This window comes from Nuphar pumila, chromosome 17 (genome assembly GCF_984573655.1).
Source record: "Nuphar pumila chromosome 17, dmNupPumi1.hap1.1, whole genome shotgun sequence".
Lineage (NCBI taxonomy): Eukaryota > Viridiplantae > Streptophyta > Magnoliopsida > Nymphaeales > Nymphaeaceae > Nuphar > Nuphar pumila.
Genome location: NC_143265.1, coordinates 56,986,339 through 57,011,971, shown reverse-complemented (window position 1 = coordinate 57,011,971; position 25,633 = coordinate 56,986,339). Strand labels below are relative to the sequence as shown.

The window sequence follows — 25,633 nt, the reverse complement described above, 5'->3', positions numbered from 1 at the left end:
GCATATCCTAAAAAGGCACAGGGAATCGCACGAGGGGAAAGTTTATCATTTTTTTCAGTAAATATGAAACATTTGCACCCAAATATTCTTAATCTAGAGTAGTCTGGAGAAATGTTCATAAGTTTTTCAATGGGAGTGATATTTTGTAACGAAGAAGATGGCATCCTATTAATGAGATAGGTGGCAGTTAAGGCAGCTTCTGCCCAAAAGTCTTTAGGGACTTGATTTGCTATTAATAAAGTTCTAGTGGTTTCTATAATATGGCGATGTTTTCGTTCTGCCAGTCCATTTTGTTGAGGTGTATAAGGACAAGATCTTTGATGTGTGATGCCATGCAATTTAAGATAATTTTGAAAATCTGTGGATAAAAACTCTCCCCCTGAATCTGTGCGAAAAATAGTAATATCATTTTGAAATTTGTTTTTAACCATATTATGAAAAGTTTGAAAGTATGAAAATACTTCAGACTTATGTTTGAGAAAGTACATCCACGTATGTCGGGAGAAATCATCGACAAAAATAACATAGTAAACAAATCCTCCTTTAGAAATTACTGGTGCAGGACCCCAAACATCCGAGTGTATTAATTCAAGTGGTCTTGAAGAGAAAAAGGTTCTGTTCTGAAATGGTAATCTTTTCATTTTGCCGAGAATACAATCTTTACAATCAAATGATTCAGAGTTACAAAATTTCCCTAGATTTGGAAAATGTTGGATTTTGGCTATATGTGGGTGACCAAGTCTCTTATGCCACAGTTCCAACTCTATTTTTTGAATATTATAACAAAAAGCTTTTTTCGGCATTTCCAAAAAATCCATGTAATAGAGTCCTCCTTCTCTATGGCCTTCCCCAATCAGCTTGCCTGACTGGCGATCCTGTACCCAACAACCATGAGAAGAAAAAGAAATATTACACCCATAATCAGAAATTTGAGATACAGATAAAAGATTTAAATTTAATTTGGGAACATGTCTAATTTCTGGAATAAAAAAATTTTTTGTTTTATAAATTTTTTCAAAATCTCCTATTCCTTCTATTTCAAGAGAAGTCCCATCAGCAGTAAAGACCTTTGACACGCTTGTTTTATTTTTAACACATTTGGATAGACTTTGATTATTTGGGGTCATATGAAAAGATGCACCAGAGTCAAGAAGCCAAGAAATTTTACCTAAATCAGAAAAAGATGAGGCTGCTGCGCCGGTTGAAGCTTCAGATGAGGAAGAGGCACCTTTGATGAGAGGCTGAAGGATCTCCATTAGTTGGGCCAAAGAAACTGGTGCATCCTGATCTTTAGGCTCCGATCCAGCAATTGCAGCTCTTTTTTCTCTCAGCTCCTTAAGTTTGGGACATTGTGGCCTGTAGTGTCCCGGTTCATGACAGTGATGACAAATAACTTTCTTCTTATCATAGTCACCATTTTGTCGGTTAAAGTGAGGAGGCCTATATGATCGAACATGATTCCCTGGTCTAGACACGGCTAAAACGGAATCATCTTCAATTTTTAAAGAACCTTTCCGGAGACGATTTTCTTCCATTGTTAACTCTTCAATAGTTTCAACAATAGAAGGAATTTTTCCCCGGTGAAGTAGGGCCGATTTAGTGGTTTCAAATTCCGGCCTTAATCCAGTGATAAACTGGTAAAAATGTTCAACATCGAGTTGTTTCTGACGAAGCTCGATGTCTTCGGCACAATGCCACTTTGGTTCTAAAAGGGAAAGTTCTTCCCAAAGTTCGGACAACCCATTGTAATATTCACGAATAGTTTTGTCTCCTTGTGTCATCATTCGAACTTTTTCTTGGAGGTTGCACACGTGTACAATATCTTTAAGGGAATACATATTCTTAAGGTATTCCCATGCCTTATCGGCATGATCAAATTTGGCAAGACTTGAGCATTTTTTAATGTCAACGCTATTGATAAGCCATGACATTATCTTCGCATGAGATATTCTCCATTCTTTCCATTTCTTCTCGTATGAGGCAATAGCCTTGATTTTCTCTTCTTCCGATAGAGGGACGTCTTTATCTCCCTCCTTTTCAGTAAGAGATAGCTTAGGTTCCGAATCGGAACCATCCACAATCCCCCATAAGCCTTTTCCCCATATATGGTGCTTCATGATTGAAGCCCATGTTACATAGTTGGTATCGCTTAGTTTCATAGGCATGATGGTGACTTTATCATTGTCATCCATCGATTACAAGGAGAGAAAGAATAGGGATAGAAGAGAAACAAGAAGGAAAATGAGAAAGAAAGAAAAAAAAAACAATACAACAAGATGTGAAATCTTCTCCAATGAAGTGATAAAACACTTCTCTTCAAGTGGCGAACACTTTTGCAAACGAGCACGGAAACCGAGGCAGCTTTTCCTCAAGATTTAGTACTTCCGCGGCTTTGATACCATGAAATGAAATGGGGATCTTCGAAACACGAGCTTTGATTAACAAGAGCAAGTGTCAAGAATGACACTAAAGCATAACCCTTAAAAAGGGTATAACTGGAAACAAAATAAAAATAAAAATGTATTCTTTATTGATATGAAAAACCAATTGCTTAAGAAGCATTGGAGTGAAATACAAGAGGGGCTGCACCCCTTTATATACACAGCTGAAAGAGGACTCAATAGAGCTGTTGGGCACAGTCCAACAGCTCTATTTAGAGCTGTTGGAATGTGTCAGTCCAACAGCTCTATTGCTAGTCAAGTCTGGACAGGACTTGACTAGCAACAGTCATTCTAGTTCAAACTGAACTAGATGACATAAAGACAAAAAATAAAAATAAAGGAAAAAAAATACAGAAAAGAAAGAAATTAAAAATGTATTTATATATATATATAATAATATAATATTATTATATATACATATATGTACAGTTTTACATTTTAACAAAGAGTTCTACATAGGAGTGTTAAAGCAATATAGGCTTCATATTGTGGTGAAAAAGACTCATATGACACAAATTTTCGGGGAACTTTGGACACTCTAGATGACTTCCTAGTAGATACTTGTTCCTGTCCTTTAGTATATTTTTTAAGAGCACATGGTTTCTCTACATTACCTCGCCTAGAGTACTGAATACAATCTAGATGATCACTAAATGATTATGAATACAATCTGGATGATCACTAAATGATTATGCATTCGTCATATCAAGTTGCTCTTTTGGACTCTAATCTGAATCATCTTCACCAATTTTTGGAACTAGGTCCAACAAAAAAAGAATATTCATTTATTACCTTAGAATTTATACTTTCAAAAAAACTTTCATTTTCCAAGAAGGATACATCCCTTGAAACGTATAATTTTCTTGTTTTGGGATCAAAACATCTATAGCCTTTTTGATGACTTGCATATCCTAAAAAGGCACACGGAATAGCAGGAGGGGAGAATCTGTCATTTTTGTTTGAAAACATAAAACATTTTCACCCAAAAACTCTTAACCTAGAGTAATTTGGGATTTGTTTAAAAAGTTTTTCAACAAGAGATACATTATTTAATGAAGAAGATGACATCCCGTTGATAAGGTAAACTGCAGTTAGAGTGGCTTTAGCCCAAAAAACCTTTGGTACTTGATGTGTAATAAGTAAGGTTCTTGTAGTTTCTATAATATGTCTATGCTTTCTTTCTACTAAACCATTTTGTTGAGGGGTATAAGGACATGATTTTTGATGTACAATACCATTTAGGTTTAAGTAATCCTTAAATTCTTTTGACAAAAATTCTCCCCCTGAATCAGTGCGAAAAATTGAAATGTCATTTTTGAATTGATTTTTAACTAGATAATAAATATTTGAAAATGTGAAAAAGCTTAAGATTTATGTTTAAGAAAATAGATCCAAATATATCTTATGAAATCATCTACAAAAATTACATAATAAATAAAACTACCTTTTGAGACAACAGATGCGGGTCCCCAAACATCCAAATGTATTAGCTCAAGTGGTTGTGAAGAGACAAAGGTTCTTTCTTAAAAATGTAGTCTTTTCATTTTTCCAAGAATGCATTTTTCACATTTAAAGGTTTTAAAATTACAAAAAAAATTCATCTTTGGAAAAAACTGGAGCTTGGATACACTAGGATGTCCAAGTCTCTTGGGCCATATATCTAAGTCAACCTTTTGAACATTACAACACAATGTCTTCTTAGGTATGTCCAAAAAATTCATGTAGTATAGGCCTCCTTCTCTATGGCCTTCCTCAATCAGCTTCTCTGATAAGTGATCCTGCACTCGACATCTACGAGAAGATAGAAAAACATTACATCCATGGTCATATAATTGTGAAACAAGTAAAAGGTTTAGATTAAGTTTAGGAATATGTCTAACTTGTGGAATGCAAAACCTTTTTGAGTTTTGATTTTTTTTAAAAAATTTCGTATTCCTTTAAAGGGAGTAAACACATTTGACCCATCTGAGTTGTAATATTCGGATAACACATCAATGTTAGGAGTCATATGAAAATAAGCACCGAAATCAAGAAGCCAAAGAGTTTTACCAGGATTAGAGATATCCACGGAAGAGACGACGACTACAGCGGATGAAGATGCTCCTTTGATTCTGATAAGGGCATAGTTCCGATGGATAATTCACTCGATTCTTGAGGAGGTTCGATAGAGGCAACCTTCTTTTCATATGGTTTCTTCAGTTTTGGACAACAAGTTTTCACATGTCCCGATTCACGACAATAGTAATAAATTACTTTCCTTTTCTCAAAATCATTTCCCTGTTTCTCATCATTCACCCTCCCATAATTTGGAGGTTTGTATGTGCGAACATGATTTTCCAGTCTAGGTACGGCTAGAATCGAGTAATCATCACTCTTGATGATTCTACTTTTGAGCCTATTTTCATTCATGCTCAATTTTTCTATAGTGTTTTATATTGAGGGAACCTTCCCTCGATGAAGGAGAATGAACTTGGTAGCTTCAAATTCCGAAGTGTTCCGCATTTATTTGATTTTGACGGAGTTCTATGTCTTGTGGATAATGCCACTTTGGTTCGAGAAGAGCCAACTCTTCCCACAATTTGGACAAGCTATTATAGTATTTTCTAATGCTTTTGTCCCCTTGAATCATATTCCGAACTTGGTTTTGTAGATTGCACACATGTGCAATGTCTTTAAGAAAATACATTCTCTTAAGATAATCTCAAGCGTCATTAGCATGTTCAAATTTTGCAAGATTGAACACTTGATATCCACACTACTTATGAGCCAAGACATGATCTTGGCGTCCCATTTTCCATTCCTTCCACTTTTTCTCGTAAGTGGTAATGGCTTTAGTCTTTTTTACCTCTATAAGAGGTACTTCTTTCTCGCCTTCAATCTTTGTAAGGATTAGTTTATGTTCCAAGTCAGTCTCATCCACTAATCCCCACAACCCTTTTCCCCATATAAGGTGCGTCATAATTGAAGCCCAAGTAACATAATTTGAATATTTGAGTTTAATGGTGACATTATCATTGTCATACATTTTACAAGGTTAACAAGGAGAAGAAAGTAAAAAACGAAAAAGAGAAGCAGAGAAAAGAGAGTATAGAGAATGTACTCCACGGATGATAGGTACGATCACACCTCCAAGCTTTGCACGAACACAACTTCACATATACTTGAAGAAGAACGTCTCTTCTTTTTCAAACTTGAGTGGCACACTTCCCAAGGCACCAAAAAAGAATAGCTTGATCACAATGGCTCTAATACCATGTAAGAAGATAAAGTTCACAATCAGATCTTCAAATGATACTCACAAAGGATCTCTCATACGAACCACGAAGGTTCATAAATAGTACACACTCACAAGAACCACTAGGGTTCATACAAAATACCCAAAAAAAGGTATGCAAATCAAAGAGAAAAATATATTTCATTCAAGTGGGAGAACACCCACACAAAAAGATATCTTACAAAGGGGAACAATCCCCATATTTATAGATTACAAATGGGAGGCCAAGAAGGGAGTCATTGGGCTCCCAACGGCTCTAAATAGAGCCGTTGGGAGTCCAGTGACTCTCTTAGTACACCTACTTTTTGACTTTAGTAAAAAAGTAGTGAGGTCCAAAAATGTCAAAAATAAATCTAACATAACTACATTTATCCTAATCTAACTAGAATACATAACTAGACAAAAAGACAAAAAGATTACATATGATATTACAAATATGAGATTACATATTTTAACAATAAGAACATAGAGACTCAATCAGGAGACATTGCACATTAATGGAAGGAATGTATTTACAATGTAGGTATTGTGATCTCAACATTAAGGGGGAGAATAACAATTTCAAATGTCATATGACAAGACAATGTCCCTCTCTTTATCTTCCAAGTGTAATGAAATAAGAAGTGCACAAATAGATGCCTCTTATGGGCTTATAATCATACAAGAATATGCACAAGCAAAGGACCACTTATGGGTCGATACAAAACATTATCACAAACCCACTTAAGGGCAAGAACAAACATTAAAAATATAGATATTATTGAGGTTAAAGTGCTTGAGGCAATCATAATACTACAAAGGGGTGAGATCCCCTTTATATAGCCAACAGAGACCACATAGAGCCATTGGGAGCATCCCAACTATAAATAGAGCCGTTGGGAGCTCCCAACATCTCTATTGGTTATTGATCAAAAGGCCCTTGGTTAGTATAAAAAGACAAAAATAAAAATAATGATAAAAGGACTAAAGTCCCCTAGTGGGCACAACCTATTACATAAGTGGAAAAGAGTAAAATACTGCTAGTGGGTATTACCTATTACAATAATATAAAAATACATATATACATATAAATATTTATATGTACATACATATTATATATGTATATACACCTATATATATACAACTTTAACACCGAGAAGTGTTAGAGATGAGGTAAAGGAGTTTTTTTCAAATACGCAGATCATGAGAGCATTGGTAGGAGCCGCAACTTGTACAACCCTTGCTAAAATACAAAATAATCATCTTCGACTCTAATGATGAAAAAAACAAAAACATCCTACATTTTGAGGATGGAAAAGATTTAATCATCTCAGATTCATTGTATGAAAAATAATTAATTGTTTTGGAATTTGAGGATGAAAAAGAAAAGATCAATGAAGGTTTATCGACATTATCACCCCCGTTGTGAGTATTGTACGCAGCGGCGAGTACTGAATACAAAATTCACTCTAATGGAGATTTAAATTTCTCTCTAGTGATGAAGATTACAAAATAAAATACAAATTACAAAGAATTTACAAAGAAAAATTTAAGAACTCTCAACTCTCACACTATTCTCACAAAACAAATTTAAACTCTCACAAAACTCAATTTCTCATAAACTTGAATGCAAATGTTGCACACAAACTTAATACCTTTAAGGACTCATTTTCTCTCTATTTATAGAAAGATTTTCAACAACCATAGTTGCTCATCTATGCTACATGGGTACCGGCTATGTCACACGAACTCGGCTAAAAGGTCGGCGCACCTGCGTTGCCCGTACCCGACACAGGTGCGGCTTCGGACATGGGGTAGATACAGTCAACTAAGTGTCGGACTCGGTCAATGCATCGGGGCCGAGTCCATCCACATTTTGGACTCGGTCAACTTTGACCGAGTCTATTTTTGTCCATTTATTTTGGTAAGTTTGTGTTGTTACTTCAATAGAATTACTTTTTTATTTTTGCTTTAAAATTTACAATCTTATTATTGTTATATATATATATATATATATATATATATATATATATATATATATATATATAGTCGTGTCCCCATGTCCAATTTTTTTGAAATTGCTCTGCACCCGTACCCGCACCCGCACCCGCACCCGCACCGGCACCCGCACCCGCACCCATGTGACATAGGGTACTGGTATGGGTATGGAGGGTACAACACGACAATTTTAAAAATTGCGGGTATAGGGACACATCTTATAAAAGGGGCAAGAGCCCTTCCCCCTTTTCTCTCTCTCTCTCTCGGCCTTTCCCCTCTCTCTTTCTTGGATTATTGCAGGAAGAAGAAGAAGAGGAGGAGGTGGTACACTCCCTCCCTCTCCCTCTCGCTCTCTTGGGAAGATTGGAAGAAGGAGGTTGAAGAGGGTATTCTCTCTCTCCCCCTCATCCTATTCCTCTTTCGTCTTCTTCCTTCTCCTCTTCCTTCTCTTCCTCTTTCGTCTTCCCTCTCCTCCTCTTTCTCTTTCTTCTTCTTCTTCTTCTTCTCCTCTTCCTCTTTCCTCTTCTTCTTCCATCTCTTCTTCTTCTTCCTCTTTCGTCTTCTTCCTTCTCCTCTTTATTTTTCTTCTTCCTTCTTCTTCTTTGCTTCCTCTTTCTTCTTCTTTTTCTTCTTCCTCCTTTTTCTTCTTCCTCCTTGCCTTTCACCGACATAAAAAAAATTGGTTTGGGTCAGGGTTCGACCCGACCTGATCCGGATCAGCACATATTCGTGATGCATCCGGTACCGGTACCCGTGTCAATCCATGTCGATATGGGTACAATTGCTCAATAGCCATGTCTATGTGACATAGTTGCTCATGTAAAAAATATTTTAACTCCACCAACCAGATGGTTAAAAAAGGGTGGCTACATACACATATCTCTTTCCCTATTATTTTTCTCATTTTCAAGTGGTAGCCTAACTATTGGGTGGTAGCTCAACTATTTGTTAGCTAATCAAGGAAAATAGCATTTGTTAGTTGTCAAGTGGATTTTTGGATACTTAAAAGGTACAAAAAATGCGAGAATACTCTTTAAAGGCAATGATAATGAGAAACTATTAGGAAATTTGATCATTTGGATAAAAGGAGTTCAACAACTGGTTATCTGTTCACACTTGCAAATATTGCAATCAATTGGAAATCTACACATAGTTGTCGACTACTGAAGTTGAATACATGGCAATGTGTGAAGTTGCAAGGAAGCACTCTTGCTGAAAGTGCTTGTTACTGAGATTATCAGAAAACAAGGAAATGCCATGTTATATTTGTGATAATCAAAGTGCAATATACTTGGCAAAGAATCAAGTATTTCATTCAAGAAGCAAGCACATTGAAATAAGATATCACTTCATCAGAGTTGTGATCAATGCAAATAAGCTTTTCATAAAAAAAGTTGCAACAATAGAAAATTCAGCTGACATGTTGACCAAGTCAGTACCAAAAGAAAAATTCAAGCAGTGTGTGAATCTGCTTAATATTTGTGTTTGAAAAGATTCAGACCAAGGTGGAAATGGTTGATATGACCCTCAGTCCAAATGTGAAGGTAATACCCAATATTTGGGGCTACAACTCGATAGTTGGGCTATCATTTGAATAGTTGCGCTAGAGTGAAAAATGATAAAAAGAGAAGGGAGAGATGTGTACATAGCCACTCTTTTTGACCATGTGGTTGGTGGAGATAAAATATTTTTCACATGGGCTATTATGATTGTTGGAAATCTCTCTATAAATAGAAAGCAAATGTTCCCTCAAAGACATCAAGTCAGTGAGCCACATTTGCATTCAAGTTTGTGAGAAATCGAGTTATGTGAGAGTTTAAATTTGTTATGTGAGTAGTGTGAGAGTTGGGAGTTCTTAAAATTTTCTGTGATTTCCTTATAATTTATATTTTATGTTGCAATCTTTATCATTAGAGTGAAATGTAGGTTTTCATTTGGGTGAATTTTTTATTCACTGCTCGTTATTGCGCACAACTGTGAGAGGGTCCTTCGGATGCCGTAGAGATAGTGTTGGATACTTACCTTCCACAATTGAAGTATCTATAGTAGTTCTGTTATTAGTGACTAGTCTTAGATTTAGTACTTTAAGGGAACAAGAGGAATAAACTTTGTCAAACTTTGAAGTATTGAAATCTGAAAATTACTTTGTAATTTTGTTTTGGTTTTATGAATCTTATGACAACTTAGTTTCAGTGTGTAATATGCATACTGTTTCATGATTTTCATTTTTTTCATGTGAGATGCATGCATATATAACATTATTATCTTTAATATTAGGTGTTCGATGTTTATATAGTTCATATATATGTGATATTATGGTATTATCTTATGCAATTCATTATTATTTCTTGTGTTATGACATTTTTAGAATTTGTTCTGAATTTTTTGGACTTTTATTTTTATTAAAAAATATGAGTTTTTATGATCTGATGCATATCCTATCCGATAAGCTTTATTCAGCATTGGTTTAAACTACAGCCACAAATCTCATTCTTGGCCATTGTTGTTAAAAACATGCCTCAAAGTTCAAAAAGCATGCCTCGCATGCCTCATGGGTTATGACTTATGAGGTGTACACCTCAGTGTGAGGCGCACTCCTCAGTTAAGTCACGTCAAATGGGGGTCAAAGCCCCCATTTGACCAAGATTTTTGGGTTGAGGCCCGACCCTAATTAGGGTCGTGCCTCTCACCTCTCCCTCTCTCGCCTCTCACTCTCCCTCTCTCTACATCTAGACTCTCCCTCTTCTCTCTCGCCTCTCAACTCTCCCTCTTTGCTGACAGGTACAATTAGACATTTTTTTTTTATGTTATCCGTGCAGGAATTGCAAGGCCAAATACAATTTCCCTACTTGAGCTGACACAAGCACATGCTTCTTCTTGTAATTATTTATATGTTTATCTCCTAGTAGCATGATTTTCCAAATATGGCGGGCGACAACAGCTATAAATACATAATATGCATGAAAAATTCCTAAACTAATACATGTTTCATGCTAAGGTACAAAAAATATATCTGTACAAATTAAGCAAATTCCAAAAACTTTGACTGTTGAAGCTCATATTTTATTTCTTAGATACTTACATAGAGCAAGTTGCATTAATGTTACTTTTACATGTTAATCTCATATTTTTGGGTGTTTATTTGAGATTTTCTATTTCTTATTGGTTGTTGCTTCATCAATAAAGCATTCCTTTTATTTATTTGTATTTATAGATATTTTAAAGGTTTCTTTTTTGTTTAAAAAAAAATTGAGGCTTAACACCTCACTTCAGTTTTTTGGTGGAGCGCTATGCTACGTCTCAATGCTTCACAACATTGTTCTTGGCAATCTCTTGGTGATGTTTTCTTGGTGAGATTTTGAAAATATCACAATTACTTGCCATTATATCAGCTGAAGCTGTTTCTTTGTTAATATCTTGATATTTTCAAAATATCGGTGATATTTGTGGCTATGGTTTAAACTTATCTGGCCTATGGGTTAGTTGGTTGCTGCACTTTGTCAGGGTTGGCACACTTTCTAAATGTCTTGCTGCTGATTGCAAAGAGAGCAAGGGGATCCAGTTGATGCTGTTTATGGGGTGCTCAGTCATAGAGTTAGAGTCATTTGAGTTCACACCTATGTCACATGGGTATGGGTACAATACGGCAAGTTCGAAAAATGTGGGTACGGGGACACGGATATCTCTCTCTCTCTCTATATATATATATATATATGTGTGTGTGTGTGTGTGTGTGTGTGTGTGTATTTTAAACGTAAAAGAAAAAAAGGGATAAAATGAAATTTTTTAAAACATAAAAGGGTGTAAAAGAAAAAGAAAGGGTAAAATAAAATTTCTGAAAGCATAAAGGGTGTAAAATAAAAAGAAGAGGCAAAATGAAATTTCTTAAAACTTGAAAGTGTTTTCCTTTTATTATAAAAAAGAAGGGGTAATTTGTAACCCATTCCCACTGCCTCTCTATATATTCGAAGGAGGAGGAGAACCCCATACCTCTCTCTCTCTCTCTGTATAATAATAATAATAAGAAGAAGAAGAAGGAGGAGGAGGAGGAGAAGGTACCCCCTCTCTCGTTCCCCCCACCGGTCCGGTTTACCCCCTCTCTATTTCCCCACTCTCATTTATCTCTCTCTCTCTCTCTCTCTCTAGTTCCTTCCTCTCGTTTATCCCCCCTCTCTCGTTTCCCCCCACTAGTGTTAAAATGTATTTTATATATATATATATATATATATATATATATATATATATATATATATAAGGTCTTGTAATTTGGGTATTTGACCAGGGATATTTTGGTCATTTTGTATATGTAATAGGTGTTGTCAATTTTGGGGTTTCTTTTTATTTTTTATTTATTTGTAAATTCCACAACTAGTTAGGGGCTCTATGGTCAATATGACCATAGAGCTATTGGGGCTCTCCAACGGTCACAAATGTGTGTGACCGTTGGAGAGCTCCCAATGTCTATATTGGGAGCTCCCCAATGAACCCTCTTGTATATAAAGGGGATGTTAGCCCCTTCTTTGGTTAATGCTTTCTTAAGGATATTTGAAATAATGTCTTTTTATATTGGTGCTCTTCCTCTCTTTTGAGAGGTTTATGTATTTGTCCTTTTGTGGCTTTGGTGTATTTGGCCCATAAGTGGCATTTATATTTGTGTGTGCACATTTGTAGTCTCTTTGAGGCATTGTTGTAGTGCAATTCTTGTTTCGTTACATGGTATCAATGCTCGAAGTTCTTGAAGGCATGTGGACTCATAAAGAAAAAGTGTTGAAAAGAGGTGTTGGAAGCTCAAAACGTACAAAGAAGCCTATGACATATCTACATCAACTTGGAGCACCATCTCTTCTTATCTCTCTCTTTCTCCCTCTTACCACTCTTTCTCCTCTTCTCCACTATGGCCAATAGAGAAGTTATAACGGTTGTTCCCATCAAGTTTGATGGGAAAAACTACAATATGTTGGCCGTGTCTGTTAAAAGAATTCTTATGGGAAATGATATGTGGCAATTTGTTGATGGATCTGCAATGGAACCATAACCAATTCTCACAAAAATAGTTATTGGACAAAATGGTAAATACAAAGGAAGAGAGTCTTAAAGGAGTTGATAGAGAAAAGGCTATGATTGAATACAAAAAAAACCTATAAAGAGTGAGAAGTAGGCCATGCCAAAGGACTCTCCCTCTTTATGGGTAGTATGCTTGAGGAATCATGTTCCGACATACTTGAATTTGAAAGAGCCGGTGAGGCTTGAGAATATGTTAAACAAACATATACCCAAAAAGATGTAGCTCGTAAGTGGGATCTCAAGGATAGAATACATAATTGCAATGGTGACAAAACCGTGAGGGAATACTATAGTACCTTCAAGAGGATTTGTGATCAATTAGCCAAACTTGAACCTATATAAGAAACTCCTAATGATGCTCAAGAATGGAAGAAATACAAGCATTGTTCCAATTTTTTAGAGGTGTTAAACCCAAATTTGAATAAGATCGGGTCAATATTATTCATGGGTAAAAACCTCATCCTTTACATGAAGTTTTAGCTCAAGTATGCATGTGTGCTTTCCCAATTTTCTACCTTTGATTGATGATCTTCAATGACTTTAATTCGAGCATCTCCTTTCAAGGCTTTCTCTTGATTTCTTTTCAACTTGGTGAGCATGAGTTGAGGCTCCGGGATAGTACCCATCACATATGCCCAAAGCTTCTTTTCCTTGAAGTTATTTTTCATAGCGGATGCCCACATCATGTAGTTGTAACCATTTAGTTTGAAGAAGAGATCAATTTTTTGTTCATGCTCCATTTTGACTTGATAGAAGAGGGAAGAGAGAATGTGGAAGAACACTGAAGAGCACCTTCACTTTGAGTTACTGCAAGCACTACGAATCCACGAACACTTTTGAATGCTTTCCCACAATCATGATCTTTAATGGCCACTTTCCAAATGGACCAAGAGTACTATGGCTCTAATACTATGTAATGAAATAGCGGAAAATATAAGACAAATACCTCTAAGGGCTTACAAGATCACAAGCACAAGTTCACTATAGGACAATACAATAGCCAACAAAGGGCAACAAAGACAAGTAAAAAATATATCCTTTTATTGAGCATATGCTTTGGCAAAAAGCATTAAGGAATAAGGGGGGAACCACCCCTATTTATACACATACAATTGGAGCGGGAGGCCATTGGGAGCTCCCACATAGAGACGTTTGGGAGCTCCCAATGTCTTTATGGTCAAATGACCACAGAGCCCCCCAATGACCTATGTATTTATAAAACAATTATTATTACATATGTGAAAAGATCAAAATGCCTCTAATGGGCATTAGCTATTACAAAACTGGATATATATATATATATTATAGGTGCTTTCTTCACCTTGATTTCATTTTCTTTTTTGACAAACTTTTGGTGATCACACTGTAAGTTTGAGGGAGCTGTTAAAATGTATTGTGTATATATATATATATATATATATATATATATATATATATATATATATATATATATATATATATATTGGGTTTTGTAATTTTGGTATTTGACTAAGGGTATTTTGGTCACTTTTTACATGTAATAGGTGTCGTCAGTTTTGGGGTTTCTTTTTATTTTTTATTTATTTGTAAATCCCCCAACTAGTTAGGGGCTCTATGGTCATATTGACCATAGAGCTGTGTTAAAATGTACCTCATATATATATATACGTATATATATATATGTATATATAAATATATATATTACATCAATACCCGATAGGGGTATTTTTGTAATTTTACATAGTTGTTTTAGAAAACAACTATTTTATTTAAATGTAAATTTCTTTATTTATTTTTTAGCTTTTATCTTTGTATTTTTTAGAACCAAAGAGGGGCTCCAACCATAGAGTCGTTGGAGCCCCCAACGGTCACAAATGTGACCATTGGGGGCTCCCAACGACTCTATGGGAGCCCTCTTTTGGCTCTTCTTTTGAGGCCTTTTGGCCCTCCTTTTTCCTCCTCTCCCTCTTGTATAAATAGGGGTGAACCCCTTGTGTATTTTCATTCTTGAGAGCTTTCTCTCTTCTCAATAAGAGGTTTTTTATATTGTTGCCTTTTTAAAGGCTTGTGCTTGTATTGTCCCTTTGTGGACTTGTGATATTGTCTCTTTTATTCATTGTTGTAAGTGCTTGTATGCACTCTTTATATTTCCGCAATATCTCATTACATGGTATCAGAGCCACTCGATTCTTGAAGAAAAGGTGTGGTTCGTGTATCTCATATTTAGTGGATATCTTCTCACTTCTTGGCAACATCATGGAGGCAAAGATTGACCTGTCTTTCAAGCTCAATGGAAAGAGTTATATGATGTGGGCATCGACAATGAAAAATAATCTCAAAGGAAAGAAGCTTTGGGGTTTTGTCATGGGTACCGTTCCGGAACCTAAGCTCACAAAGGACGAAAAAGGTCAAGAAAAGGCTCTTGAAGGAGATGCTCGCCTCAAGGCCATTGAAAATCATAAAAAAGAAGTGGAAGATTGGGAAAGCAATCACGCAAAAATCCTTGCGTGGTTTATGAACAATGTTGAGCTTAAGGTATGTGCTAATATAGCTAAATTTCGTAGAGCCAATGAGGCTTGGTCCTTTATGAAGGGTATGTATACCCAAAAGGATCTTGCGAGAGCATACTTCTTGCAAGAAAATATTAGAACCATCAAGCAAGGTGATTCTAGCATTCAAGACTATTATAGTGCCCTAAACCCACTATGGGATGAATTGGCTCTTTTAGAGCCAAAATGGGTTTCTATGAAAGATGTTGATTTAAGGCAAAAAAAAATGGAACAAGAGCAATTGTTTCAATTCCTTTTTGGGCTACGTCCCGAATTTGAGCAAGTGAGATCCTCACTTCTCCATAGATCTATTTTTCCTCCTATTGAGGATGCTATTGCCGAAATCACTCAAGATAAGACAAGGCTTGGCATGAGTAAGCATGTTGATGAAGTCCTTGCCGTATCAAAACCGGGTAACAATGTTAGAACCTATAAGCCTCCTCATTTTGGGAAACAAGGAAACTACAATGGAGGAAGAAAAATGACTGTTTGTCATTATTGCAATGAGTCAGATCACATTAAACCCGCTTGTCCAAAGCTTATTGGAACCTTCAAGCCTAAGGTGGCCTCTCTTGAAGAAACCACCACCAAAGAAGATGAAGGCAAGAACAATGACATCAAAGAAACTCTTGGACAAATATCTATGGCTCTCCAACAAATACTAAAAGTTTCTTCCTCCACATCGGGTGCGGCTATTGCCTCGACATCATCACCCGATACTCATTCTTGGATCCTTGACTCCGGAGCTTCTTTTCATATGACCCCTCATGAAAATGCACTTATTGATGTTTGCACCAATTCAAAGGACTCTTGTGTCTCTACGGCCGATGGAACCTTTTTAAAAAATTTCAAGTATTGGCTCTTTTAAAGATTCTCAAAATTTTTGTATTCCAAAAGTAAGAGTTGTTCCCAAACTAAATTTAAACCTATTTTCGGTTTCTCAAATTGCTGACCATGGATGTGAAATATCTTTCTCATCTAATGGTTGCTTTGTGCAGGATCTCCGGTCCGGGAAGCGGATTGGGCAAGGCCATAAAAAGGGAGACCTCTATTATATGGACCATCTCGATCTCCCTACAAATTATTTTTGTTCTTATGTCCAAGAAAAAACCATGGAAACTTGGCATAAAAGACTTGGTCATCCAAGTTATTCCAAAATGTATCTCTTTCCTTTTGGAAACAAATTTTGTAAGGAAAAAGAAATTAATTGCAAAGATTGCATTTTTGGAAAAATGAAGTCTATTCCATTTCCAACTATAACTTTTCTTTCATCAAGACCTTTTGAATTGGTGCATTCGGATGTTTGGGGGCCTTCTCTGGTTATGTCTAAAGGGGGCTATTCATATTATGTTACGTTTATTGATGACTTTACTCGGTATGTTTGGATTTATTTTCTTAGTCATAAATCGGAAGTATTTACTTTCTTTAAAGATTTTCATAAAAAGGTTCAAAATCAATTTCAAAATAACATATCTATTTTAAGATTTGATTCTGGTGGCGAATACTTATCTCACGAATTCCAAAACTATTTAACCCAAAATGGCATTTGCGATCAAAAGTCATGTCCTAGGACTCCCCAACAAAATGGCCTAGCGGAAAGGAAACATAGGCACATTATAGAAACCGCTAGAACATTACTTGTTTCTAGAAATATTCCAAAGAAGTTTTGGGCCGAAGCCGTTCTAACCTCAACCTATCTAATCAATAGAATGCCCTCTTCTAAGCTAAAAAATGCTTCTCCCTATGAAAAACTCTTTAAATTTTCACCCGATTTTAATCGTCTTCGTATTTTTGGTTGCAAATGTTTTGTCCTATTACATAAAAGAGATAAGTTATCTCCAAAAGCAATTGAATGTGTTTTTCTAGGATATGGTGAAAATAAAAAATGGTATAGATGTTATGATTTTAAAAATCATAAACTATATGTTTCAAAAGATGTAACATTTCTAGAAGAAGAGAACAATTTTGATAAAATAGAAGAAACAAATGAAATTGATTATATATTCTTATATGATCTTATTGATGACATACAATAAGATTTTCTTGAAAACATAGAAGATACACGTAAGGTATCCCCTCTTGACATAACTCCCTCAAATGATAGTGATTCAAATATAAATGTTCATGATAGTGATACCAATATAAATGTTTACTCAAGAAGAAATCAAGAAAATCCTATTAGTGCCCTCGAAAAATACTCTCAAATTTCTGAATCCACTGAGGAACCACAAGTTAGACATTCTTCTAGAATATCAATACCCCCAAATAGGTTTGTATCCTATGATTCCTTAACCCCCAACTATCGGGCGTGCTTAATAACCCTACATTCTTATTTTGAACCGGCTCACTATAATCAAGCTAAATCTATACCACATTGGGTTGAAGCAATGCAAGTTGAACTAAATGCTTTAAAAAAGGCCAATACTTGGGAAATAGTTAATCTACCCTCACATAAAAACCTATTAGTTGTCGCTGGGTCTTCAAAGTTAAAACTAAAAGCGATAAAGCTAGATTAGTCGCTAAGGGATACTCTCAAGAATATGGCATTGATTATGAAGAAACATTCGCTCCCGTAGCTAGAATGACCAGTGTGAGGACCTTAATAGCTGTCGCATCAACCAAAAAATGGCCTATTTATCAACTTGACGTAAAAAATACCTTTTTAAATGAAAGTTTAAGTGAAGAAGTTTACATGGATCCGCCACCCGGAATTAATATTAAGCAAGGTCAAACACTTCGGCTTTTAAAGGCATTGTATGGTCTTAAACAAGCTCCTAAGGCTTGGTATGATCGTTTCAGTGATATCATGGTAAAGTTAGGATTTCATTCTTGTTATACTGACACTGCTCTTTTTGTTAAAAATGCAGGTGCTAGTATCGTAATATTGTTACTTTATGTTGATGACATGATTATCACTGGGAATGATCAAAATAGTATTATTGATGTTAAAAATATGTTAAAAAATAATTTTGATATGTCTGATTTAGGTTTTCTTAGATATTTTCTTGGAATTGAAGTTGCATATTCTTCTCGAGGATATATTTTGTCATAGATGAAGCTTGCTGCAGATATCTGTTCTAAGTCTGCGATTTCTGATGACAAGAAAGTAGACTCCCGAGGTTATTAATGTCAAATTACGGTTGGAGGATGGGGTTCTTCTGGAAGACCCCACGCCTTACAGACAACTCATTGGGTCTCTTACCTATTTAACCATCACCAGACCAGATATCACCCATGCGGTTCACTCTGTTAGCCAATTTCAGCATGCTTCTACAACTGTGCATATGAGTGTTGTTCTCCGAATCATCCACTACATTCGGAATACCATCAATAAAGGGTTTTTTTTATCCTCCTCTTCTTCCTTGAATCTTCTTGCTTATACTGATGCCGATTGGGGAGGTAATCCCAATGATCGAGTCTCAACTACTGGTTTTTGTGTCTTTTTAGGAGACTCATTGATTGCCTGGTGATGCAAGAAGCAACAGAAAGTTTCACTATCATCCACTGAAGTTGAGTATCGGGCTATGACAACCACGACAATGGAACTTGTATGGCTTCGCAGTCTGCTTAAAGACATGGGGGTTGATATTACTGAAGCCTCAAAATTATGTTGCGACAACAAGAGTGCCATCTACATTGCGAGCAATCATACCTTCCATGAGTGTACAAAGCATATCGAAATGGACTGCCACTATGTTCGTGACGAATTCTTACGAGGAACTATTGCTCTACCATATGTCACTTCCGAATATCAGTTGGTGGACTTCTTCACTAAAGCTCTTCCGGCTCCCCGCTTCATGTTTTTTCTTGGCAAACTTTCCGTCTTTTCCCCGTAAAGTTTGAGGGGGGTGTTAAATGTACCTCTCATATATATATATATATATATATTACATCAATACCCGATAGGGGTATTTTTGTAATTTTACATAGTTTTTTTAGAAAACAACTATTTTATTTAAATGTAAATTTCTTTATTTATTTTTTAGCTTTTATTTTTGTATTTTTTAGAACCAAAGAGGGGCTCCAACCATAGAGTCGTTGGAGCCCCCAACGGTCACAAATGTGACCGTTGGGGGCTCCCAACGACTCCATGGGAGCCCCCTTTTGGCTCTTCTTTTGAGGCCTTTTGGCCCTCCTTTTTCCTCCTCTCCCTCTTGTATAAATAGGGGTGAACCCCTTGTGTATTTTCATTCTTGAGAGCTTTCTCTCTTCTCAATAGGAGGTTTTTTATATTGTTGCCTTTTTAAAGGCTTGTGCTTGTATTGTCCCTTTGTGGACTTGTGATATTGTCTCTTTTATTCATTGTTGTAAGTGCTTGTATGCACTTTTTATATTTCCGCAATATCTCATTACAAGTTGTTGGGGCTCTCCAACAGTTACAAATGTGACAGTTGGGGAGCTCCCAATGTCTATATTGTTAGCCCCTTCTTTGGTTAATGCTTTCTTAAGCATATTTGAAATAATGTCTTTTTACATTGGTGTTCTTTCTCTCTTTTGAGAGGTTTATGTATTTGGCCCATAAGTGACATTTATATTTTTGTGTGCACATTTGTAGCTCATTTGAGGCATTGTTGTAGTTCACTTGTTGTTTCATTACACCCAGGTCAATGCCAAAAGAAAAATGAGAGAGGGGGGTAAACCAAAGGGGTGGAGAGAGAGAGAGAGAGAGAGAGAGAGAGAGAGAGAGAGAGAGAGAGAGAGAGAGGTTGTCGGGGAGAGGGAGACAAGAGAGAGGGGGGGGGGTATTGCGGTGAGGGGGACCAAATAGTTCCACCCCTTTGACCACAGGTCAAACACCACCAATTTTTTTTTGGATCAGGTTGGGGTTTGACCCAGCCCAACACTTACCTGGACCCGACCCACGGCTGTACCCGTACCCGTGTCCTGCTGTATCGACATGGGTAAGGCACTCCATATGGCATGTCCGTGTGACAGGTTCACACAAGCCATCAATGCACAGCATTGGACAAAATTAGAAATCAATGTGGCATGGTAAGAGAACAGATAGCAAGACTATCAATGGTGACAGAGGGACCGTGAAGCAGCAGTTCTACAGATTTGTAAAACTGATGCCTTTATGTTCCTTGATTTTTTTGTCTCCCTATCAAATATAGACTTCCAAGGTGGCTTTTTTTGCTACAGTTTTCCTTAGAGAACTCCTATAATTACTCAACTGATTACAGCTAATATTATTGCCAATGATGCATTTATGTTAAAAATTGTTAGGTTGAAAAGAATGTGGTGCTTGTTCATGGTTACTATGCTGAACCAAAGAAAAAAGATCTTGAAAATGAAAAGTTGTTATGCAACATCAGTAACATCATGCCATTATGTAGAGTACCTGATGCTTGCTTGTATGGGACGGTGCTATGGCTGAGATTTATCACTACCTACTTGAGTTATTCTATAGGTTTTGATTTTGCAGTTAAATTTGTTGTCATTTTTGGGCTCCTATTTTGTTTTTTCACTAAATTTTCTCTTCTGAATTTGAGTGGATTCCTTTTTATCTGTATTACAGATATTGGGATGGTGTTTCTGTTTCCTGTGCTAACTAATGCTCGTTGCCCTGTTTCTAAATGTTTTGCTGCTTTTGCGGACATTCCAATTGTGTTTCTGTTCTCTGTGCCAACTAATGTTTATTGAACAGTTTCTAAATGTTTTAACCGATATTGTCATAGGTTTCTATTATACATGATCTTTTCTAATATTGATTTGGTATGTCACGTGTATACAGATGATAGTTGCCCTGGGAGCTGGGCCTTGGGATGCTCTCTTTGGAGGTGGTAATGTACCTGCATTTGTGCTGGCTTCTCTGGCTGCACTTGCTGCAGGTGTTATTGCAACCAAGAAACTGCCAACGTTATCAAGTAATGCATACAAAGCTGCTGCTTTCCATGGGTTTGGCTGATGAAAAAATTGCTTATTCAAAGGTAAACAACCCTTCAGATTCGCCATGGAATCAAATGCTAGTCCCACTATTTTATGTATGAGTCCTTTGTGTTCATATTCATTCATTTTATATTGCTTCTGTATATATGCTTTTCTTATTAAAAAGCATGTCAGTATATGGCTATACAATACATGTGTTCACTTGCAGATACTGTATAATTTGTTTAGGAATTGGGGGTACCCATAAATTGTTATCTGCAATTTCACAAGCAGATGCATTGCTTTTGTCTAGAGTGTCCTTGTCAGCGTTACTCAAAGGTGTAATTTTGCTGTGGCTGCTAATATTTACAGCAACTATGCTAAGATCCTGCCTTCTCTTCTCTTGGCATGGATGCCTTTGCACCCCAGACTATTTGATTATAGTATCTCAGTTGATCTTGGTCATGATTAGGAGAATTTACCCATTCAATCAAATCCGATTGGTTCCTCTTTTTCATTTTTTCTTTGTTTTTTTTTCTTTTTTAGTTTTTTTATTTTGTAACCATAAGGCCAGCTATTGTGTTTTCTTTTCTTTTACCCTTCTAATCTACAGAAACATCCACTTTGGCATTAGTAGTTCTATGTTGCTATGCCAAAATGCTTACAGAAAGGGTATCCATTAATATTGAAATGCGCTTAAATCTTTAATCAGTATTATTTGTGAAATATTGATGACGATGTGACTGAGGATCCCTTGTACAAGTTTTGTTGCATGTGATGTAGGTCATTAGGGACTGGATTTACTTAAGCCAGCTCCATGATTGAATCACAAGCATATGTTATATAATGTCGGAATAAATTATGCGTTGGGAGCACTGTCATTAACAAAGCATGCTGTTCTTTTCCTTTTTGATAGGCAATCTGTGGGATAACCCCCCCCCCCTTTATGGATTCAAACTCGAGATCCCTTGGTTATAGAGCACATCTTAACTGGCCAGCTGTCTCATTCAACCCAACGAAGCATTGTTAATTTTTCAATGAATAATGAGATCTAGTCAAGAATGGAAGAGCTGAATAACCAAGATAAGAAGCTTACCATCTGATCCTCAATATCTTTCACTATAATAAGAACAAGCGCTATGGAACTGCCAAAAAGCTGGCATAGTTCCAAGCATCTTGTGTCTCAAGCGAGACATGCTGCTGTGCTGCGCATCAAAACTAGAAGACTTGGCTATTTGGCATTGTCCTGTGCACTTCTGTAGTAATAACTTTTGTTGGTGTCATACACTATGATAAGATATTCTTAGAGCCATGGTTTGAATTACGACTTACGAGTGGATCTGTATGTCCATGATCAATTGGTGCTGATCGTTAGAATCTTAAGAGAATTCCATGTCAGACTTTGATATGCTTTGTCACTGTCTTATGTAGCTTCCTTTTAGATTCTATGTAGCAACATGCCCTAGTTACAATAGCACTTGGTATATTCCTCGAAGCTGAACAATATCAGTTGTTTAGGTTGAAAACTCTATCTAAACAGTGGACACTAACACTCCAAAAGCTTGCAGAGCAATCAATACATGGAAGCAATGGAGCACATCGAACCAATATCGGGTTAAAATAGTAAAATTAGGATGCTCTCAGTTGATTGGCAAATGTTTCAACCGAGGTGAATTACAAAATAAAGCTGACACCAAAAAGTTGGTCTGATGACAAACAAGTAACGAAGTTAGTGTCAGTCTGTTTACTGCAGTTGCTCGCATATTGGCAAGAGCCAAGTTTATATACACAGTTGGACAAAGGTCAACACTGACAAAAGCAAGTTATCTAGTTTCCACTTGTTATCGAACAGATGATGAAAGTAACCGTGAGAGAACTCTAAAGGCATGCCAACCACAAAAATGTGCGTGTCACCTTGTGTTGGGACGTTGCAGGTTCAAAATCCAATGATATAGTTGTATAAGTGGTAGGGGTTTGCCTAACCCCAGCTTGCCTTTCAAAAAAAAAGTGCCTATGTCGATTGTTTCAAATAAAGTTGATCAGTAGTCAGAAGCTAATCACAGGTAGTACACTAAGCTAAAGTTGATCACAGATTTAAGCTGATCACAGGCAGCCCACCAAGCTTGTTTAGTAGGGGCTGTTAGTGCACGTCACCTTGTGTTGGGACGTTGCAAGTTCAAATCCCTGGTGGGGGTCTATATTGCTCAAGTCTGTGTACAGATGGGCCAAGCTAGTCCAAAACAAGTTATCAGAGTATTCCCAGTTTCTCTTTTCTCATCAGGCAGATGTTGAAAGTAACTATGAGAAATCTCCCACGGCCCTGTCAATTACAAAGCTGGTGGTTCATATATGTAACTATAGATTCGAAACATGACATGAATTTTCTTTTATCAGCTTGTACTGCAAAGTTTTTTTAATGGTTTTATTCATTAGAAAATTTTACATATTTCATAACTAGACCTCTTAGGGCATGTTTGGAAGTGAGAAAGACGTAGGAAAAGCCATGCAAAATGAAAAATCCGTATGGATTTTTTGACCATTCTAAATGTGAGACTTTTTGTTGAGAGTTTTTGTTTAAAAAGTACACTTTTTGATAGGAAACATTCTTCCATGGGGGGGGGGGGGGGGCAGGAATGTTTTATACCAAAAAAAAATTTTATTTTTACACTCCCCACCACCCATCTCACCACATCTCACTACCACCACCACCTATCATCTCACCATTACCACCATCCATCTCACCACCACCCACCATATCACCACCACCTTTGTAATGACCCTAGAAAATACATGATTTTTTTAAAAGAAAGTGAATAGATTGTATGCTTAATCTATGATCCTGCTTCAACTGTACAAGTATTAGACAACCTACCCGAGTGCAAGTGTGAGTGTGTCTTAGCCTCTTAGTATTGGGTTCAGTATGAAACTATTTTATCAAAAATTAAATTATTATTTTATTTTTTAAATATGAAATATAAAATAAAGATTTGAGGTCCATCACAGATTTAATACCACAATTCAAACCATTTATTTTAAACCATAATTTAAAATAAAATGATTCAAATAATAATTAAATTTAATAAACTTTAACTTTAAGTTCACAAGCTTAAAATTCAAATCTATCTCAAATGTTTAGAACCCAGTCACTAATTCATAACGTCGCCACTCCCAGCAAGTCAGTTTTGCAATCACGTAGCTTGGCTAAGCTTGAGCTTCATCATCTAAAAAATATTAAATATTACGGGTGAGAACTCATAGTTCTTGTACGAAGTCCTGCATTACTCAACAGTAAAGAGTAAATTATAAATCAAATGAACATATACTTCAGAAGATAGTTATGCATAATGATGTTGTTCAGGGCATCCCACTTTGGTCAACTAATTGGTCTCCTTGATGAACTCGTGATACCCTACTCTATTTAATTAATTAAATACCATTAGCTAATTATATATTAAATATATTAAAATTTAATTGAAATTTTATTTTTGAAACTAAAAAAATGCTAGGCATTATATTCTTACCCTCTTAAAATAATCATATCCTCAAAATTAGAATGTAACAAATAAGGTGTTCATCGCTTGGGTCAGGTTATTGAGGGCATGCACTCAAAATAATTCAATGTATTTGCACACGTCTTACCTGAATATAGTTGAAAACTTGATCTCAAAATCATTTCAGATGAAGTTTTAAAATTTTTGCAATGACAAACTATTTTCTATCCACAAAACAGATAGATCTATCTGGCCTGCCCATCCATTGAATGTACAAATAAGGAATCTTAAACAATAAAATAAATTTTGATAATTTTTCTGAGCATAACTTGACATATCCACAATAAGCAAAAAACAAAAAGTAGATAAATAATGTTCCCAAACATTAATTAAAAATTTTGTACAACTTGTAACTTTTGTCCCTGCATATAGCAAATTTTAGGTATACGATCCTACGCTTGATAGGGTGAGAGGAGGCTAGCCCCTTTATTTATAAAGGGGTTTGGGTCTCCTTTTGGAACCTAAACTCCTTCTCTAAGGAGGGTTCCTAAGTGGGTGCCTGTTCTTCTAGAAGATTCCTTTAGGTGATATGGTGACCTTTCAGGAGGCCTACGAACATGAAGACTCAACCAAATTCAATGTTTAAATAATCGATTCAACAACCCTAAAAACGTAGATTGTCGTGATGGTCTTCGATTGAATCATACGTGCTTGAATCAACAAAAAAAATAGTTGATGCCAAAAAATATAGATTTTTGGCTTACAATTAGGAATGAACTTCAATCAACAATAAAATGCTCAAATCACTACCAATTTGGGCATATAGATAGTCAATCTTGATGCCCTCGAGATGAGGAACATCAAGGTCAACTCTGATTTAATCAATGAGCCACTTATCAGACAAAATTTTTACTAGAACAATAATGACACTTTTCAGGGCATCCCACCTTGGTTTTTTAATTGGGATCCGTGATCCACTCATGATACCCT

At 36.2% G+C, this 25,633-nt stretch overlaps 1 protein-coding gene across 2 annotated transcripts in view; it reads left to right on the top strand.

Annotated features, from left to right (window-relative positions):
* Positions 1-21,615, top strand: part of SUT2 (sucrose transporter 2) — a 161,367-nt gene extending 139,752 nt beyond the window's left edge. The window contains exon 14 of one of the 2 annotated variants that reach the window (XM_089992726.1): positions 21,019-21,615. In XM_089992726.1, the coding sequence (XP_089848852.1) occupies positions 21,019-21,192 (174 nt within the window). In that variant the 3' untranslated portion in view covers positions 21,193-21,615. The remainder of the gene's footprint in view (positions 1-21,018) is intronic. The other variant, XM_089992727.1, reaches the window with a different exon arrangement.
* The last annotated feature ends 4,018 nt before the right edge of the window (positions 21,616-25,633 follow it).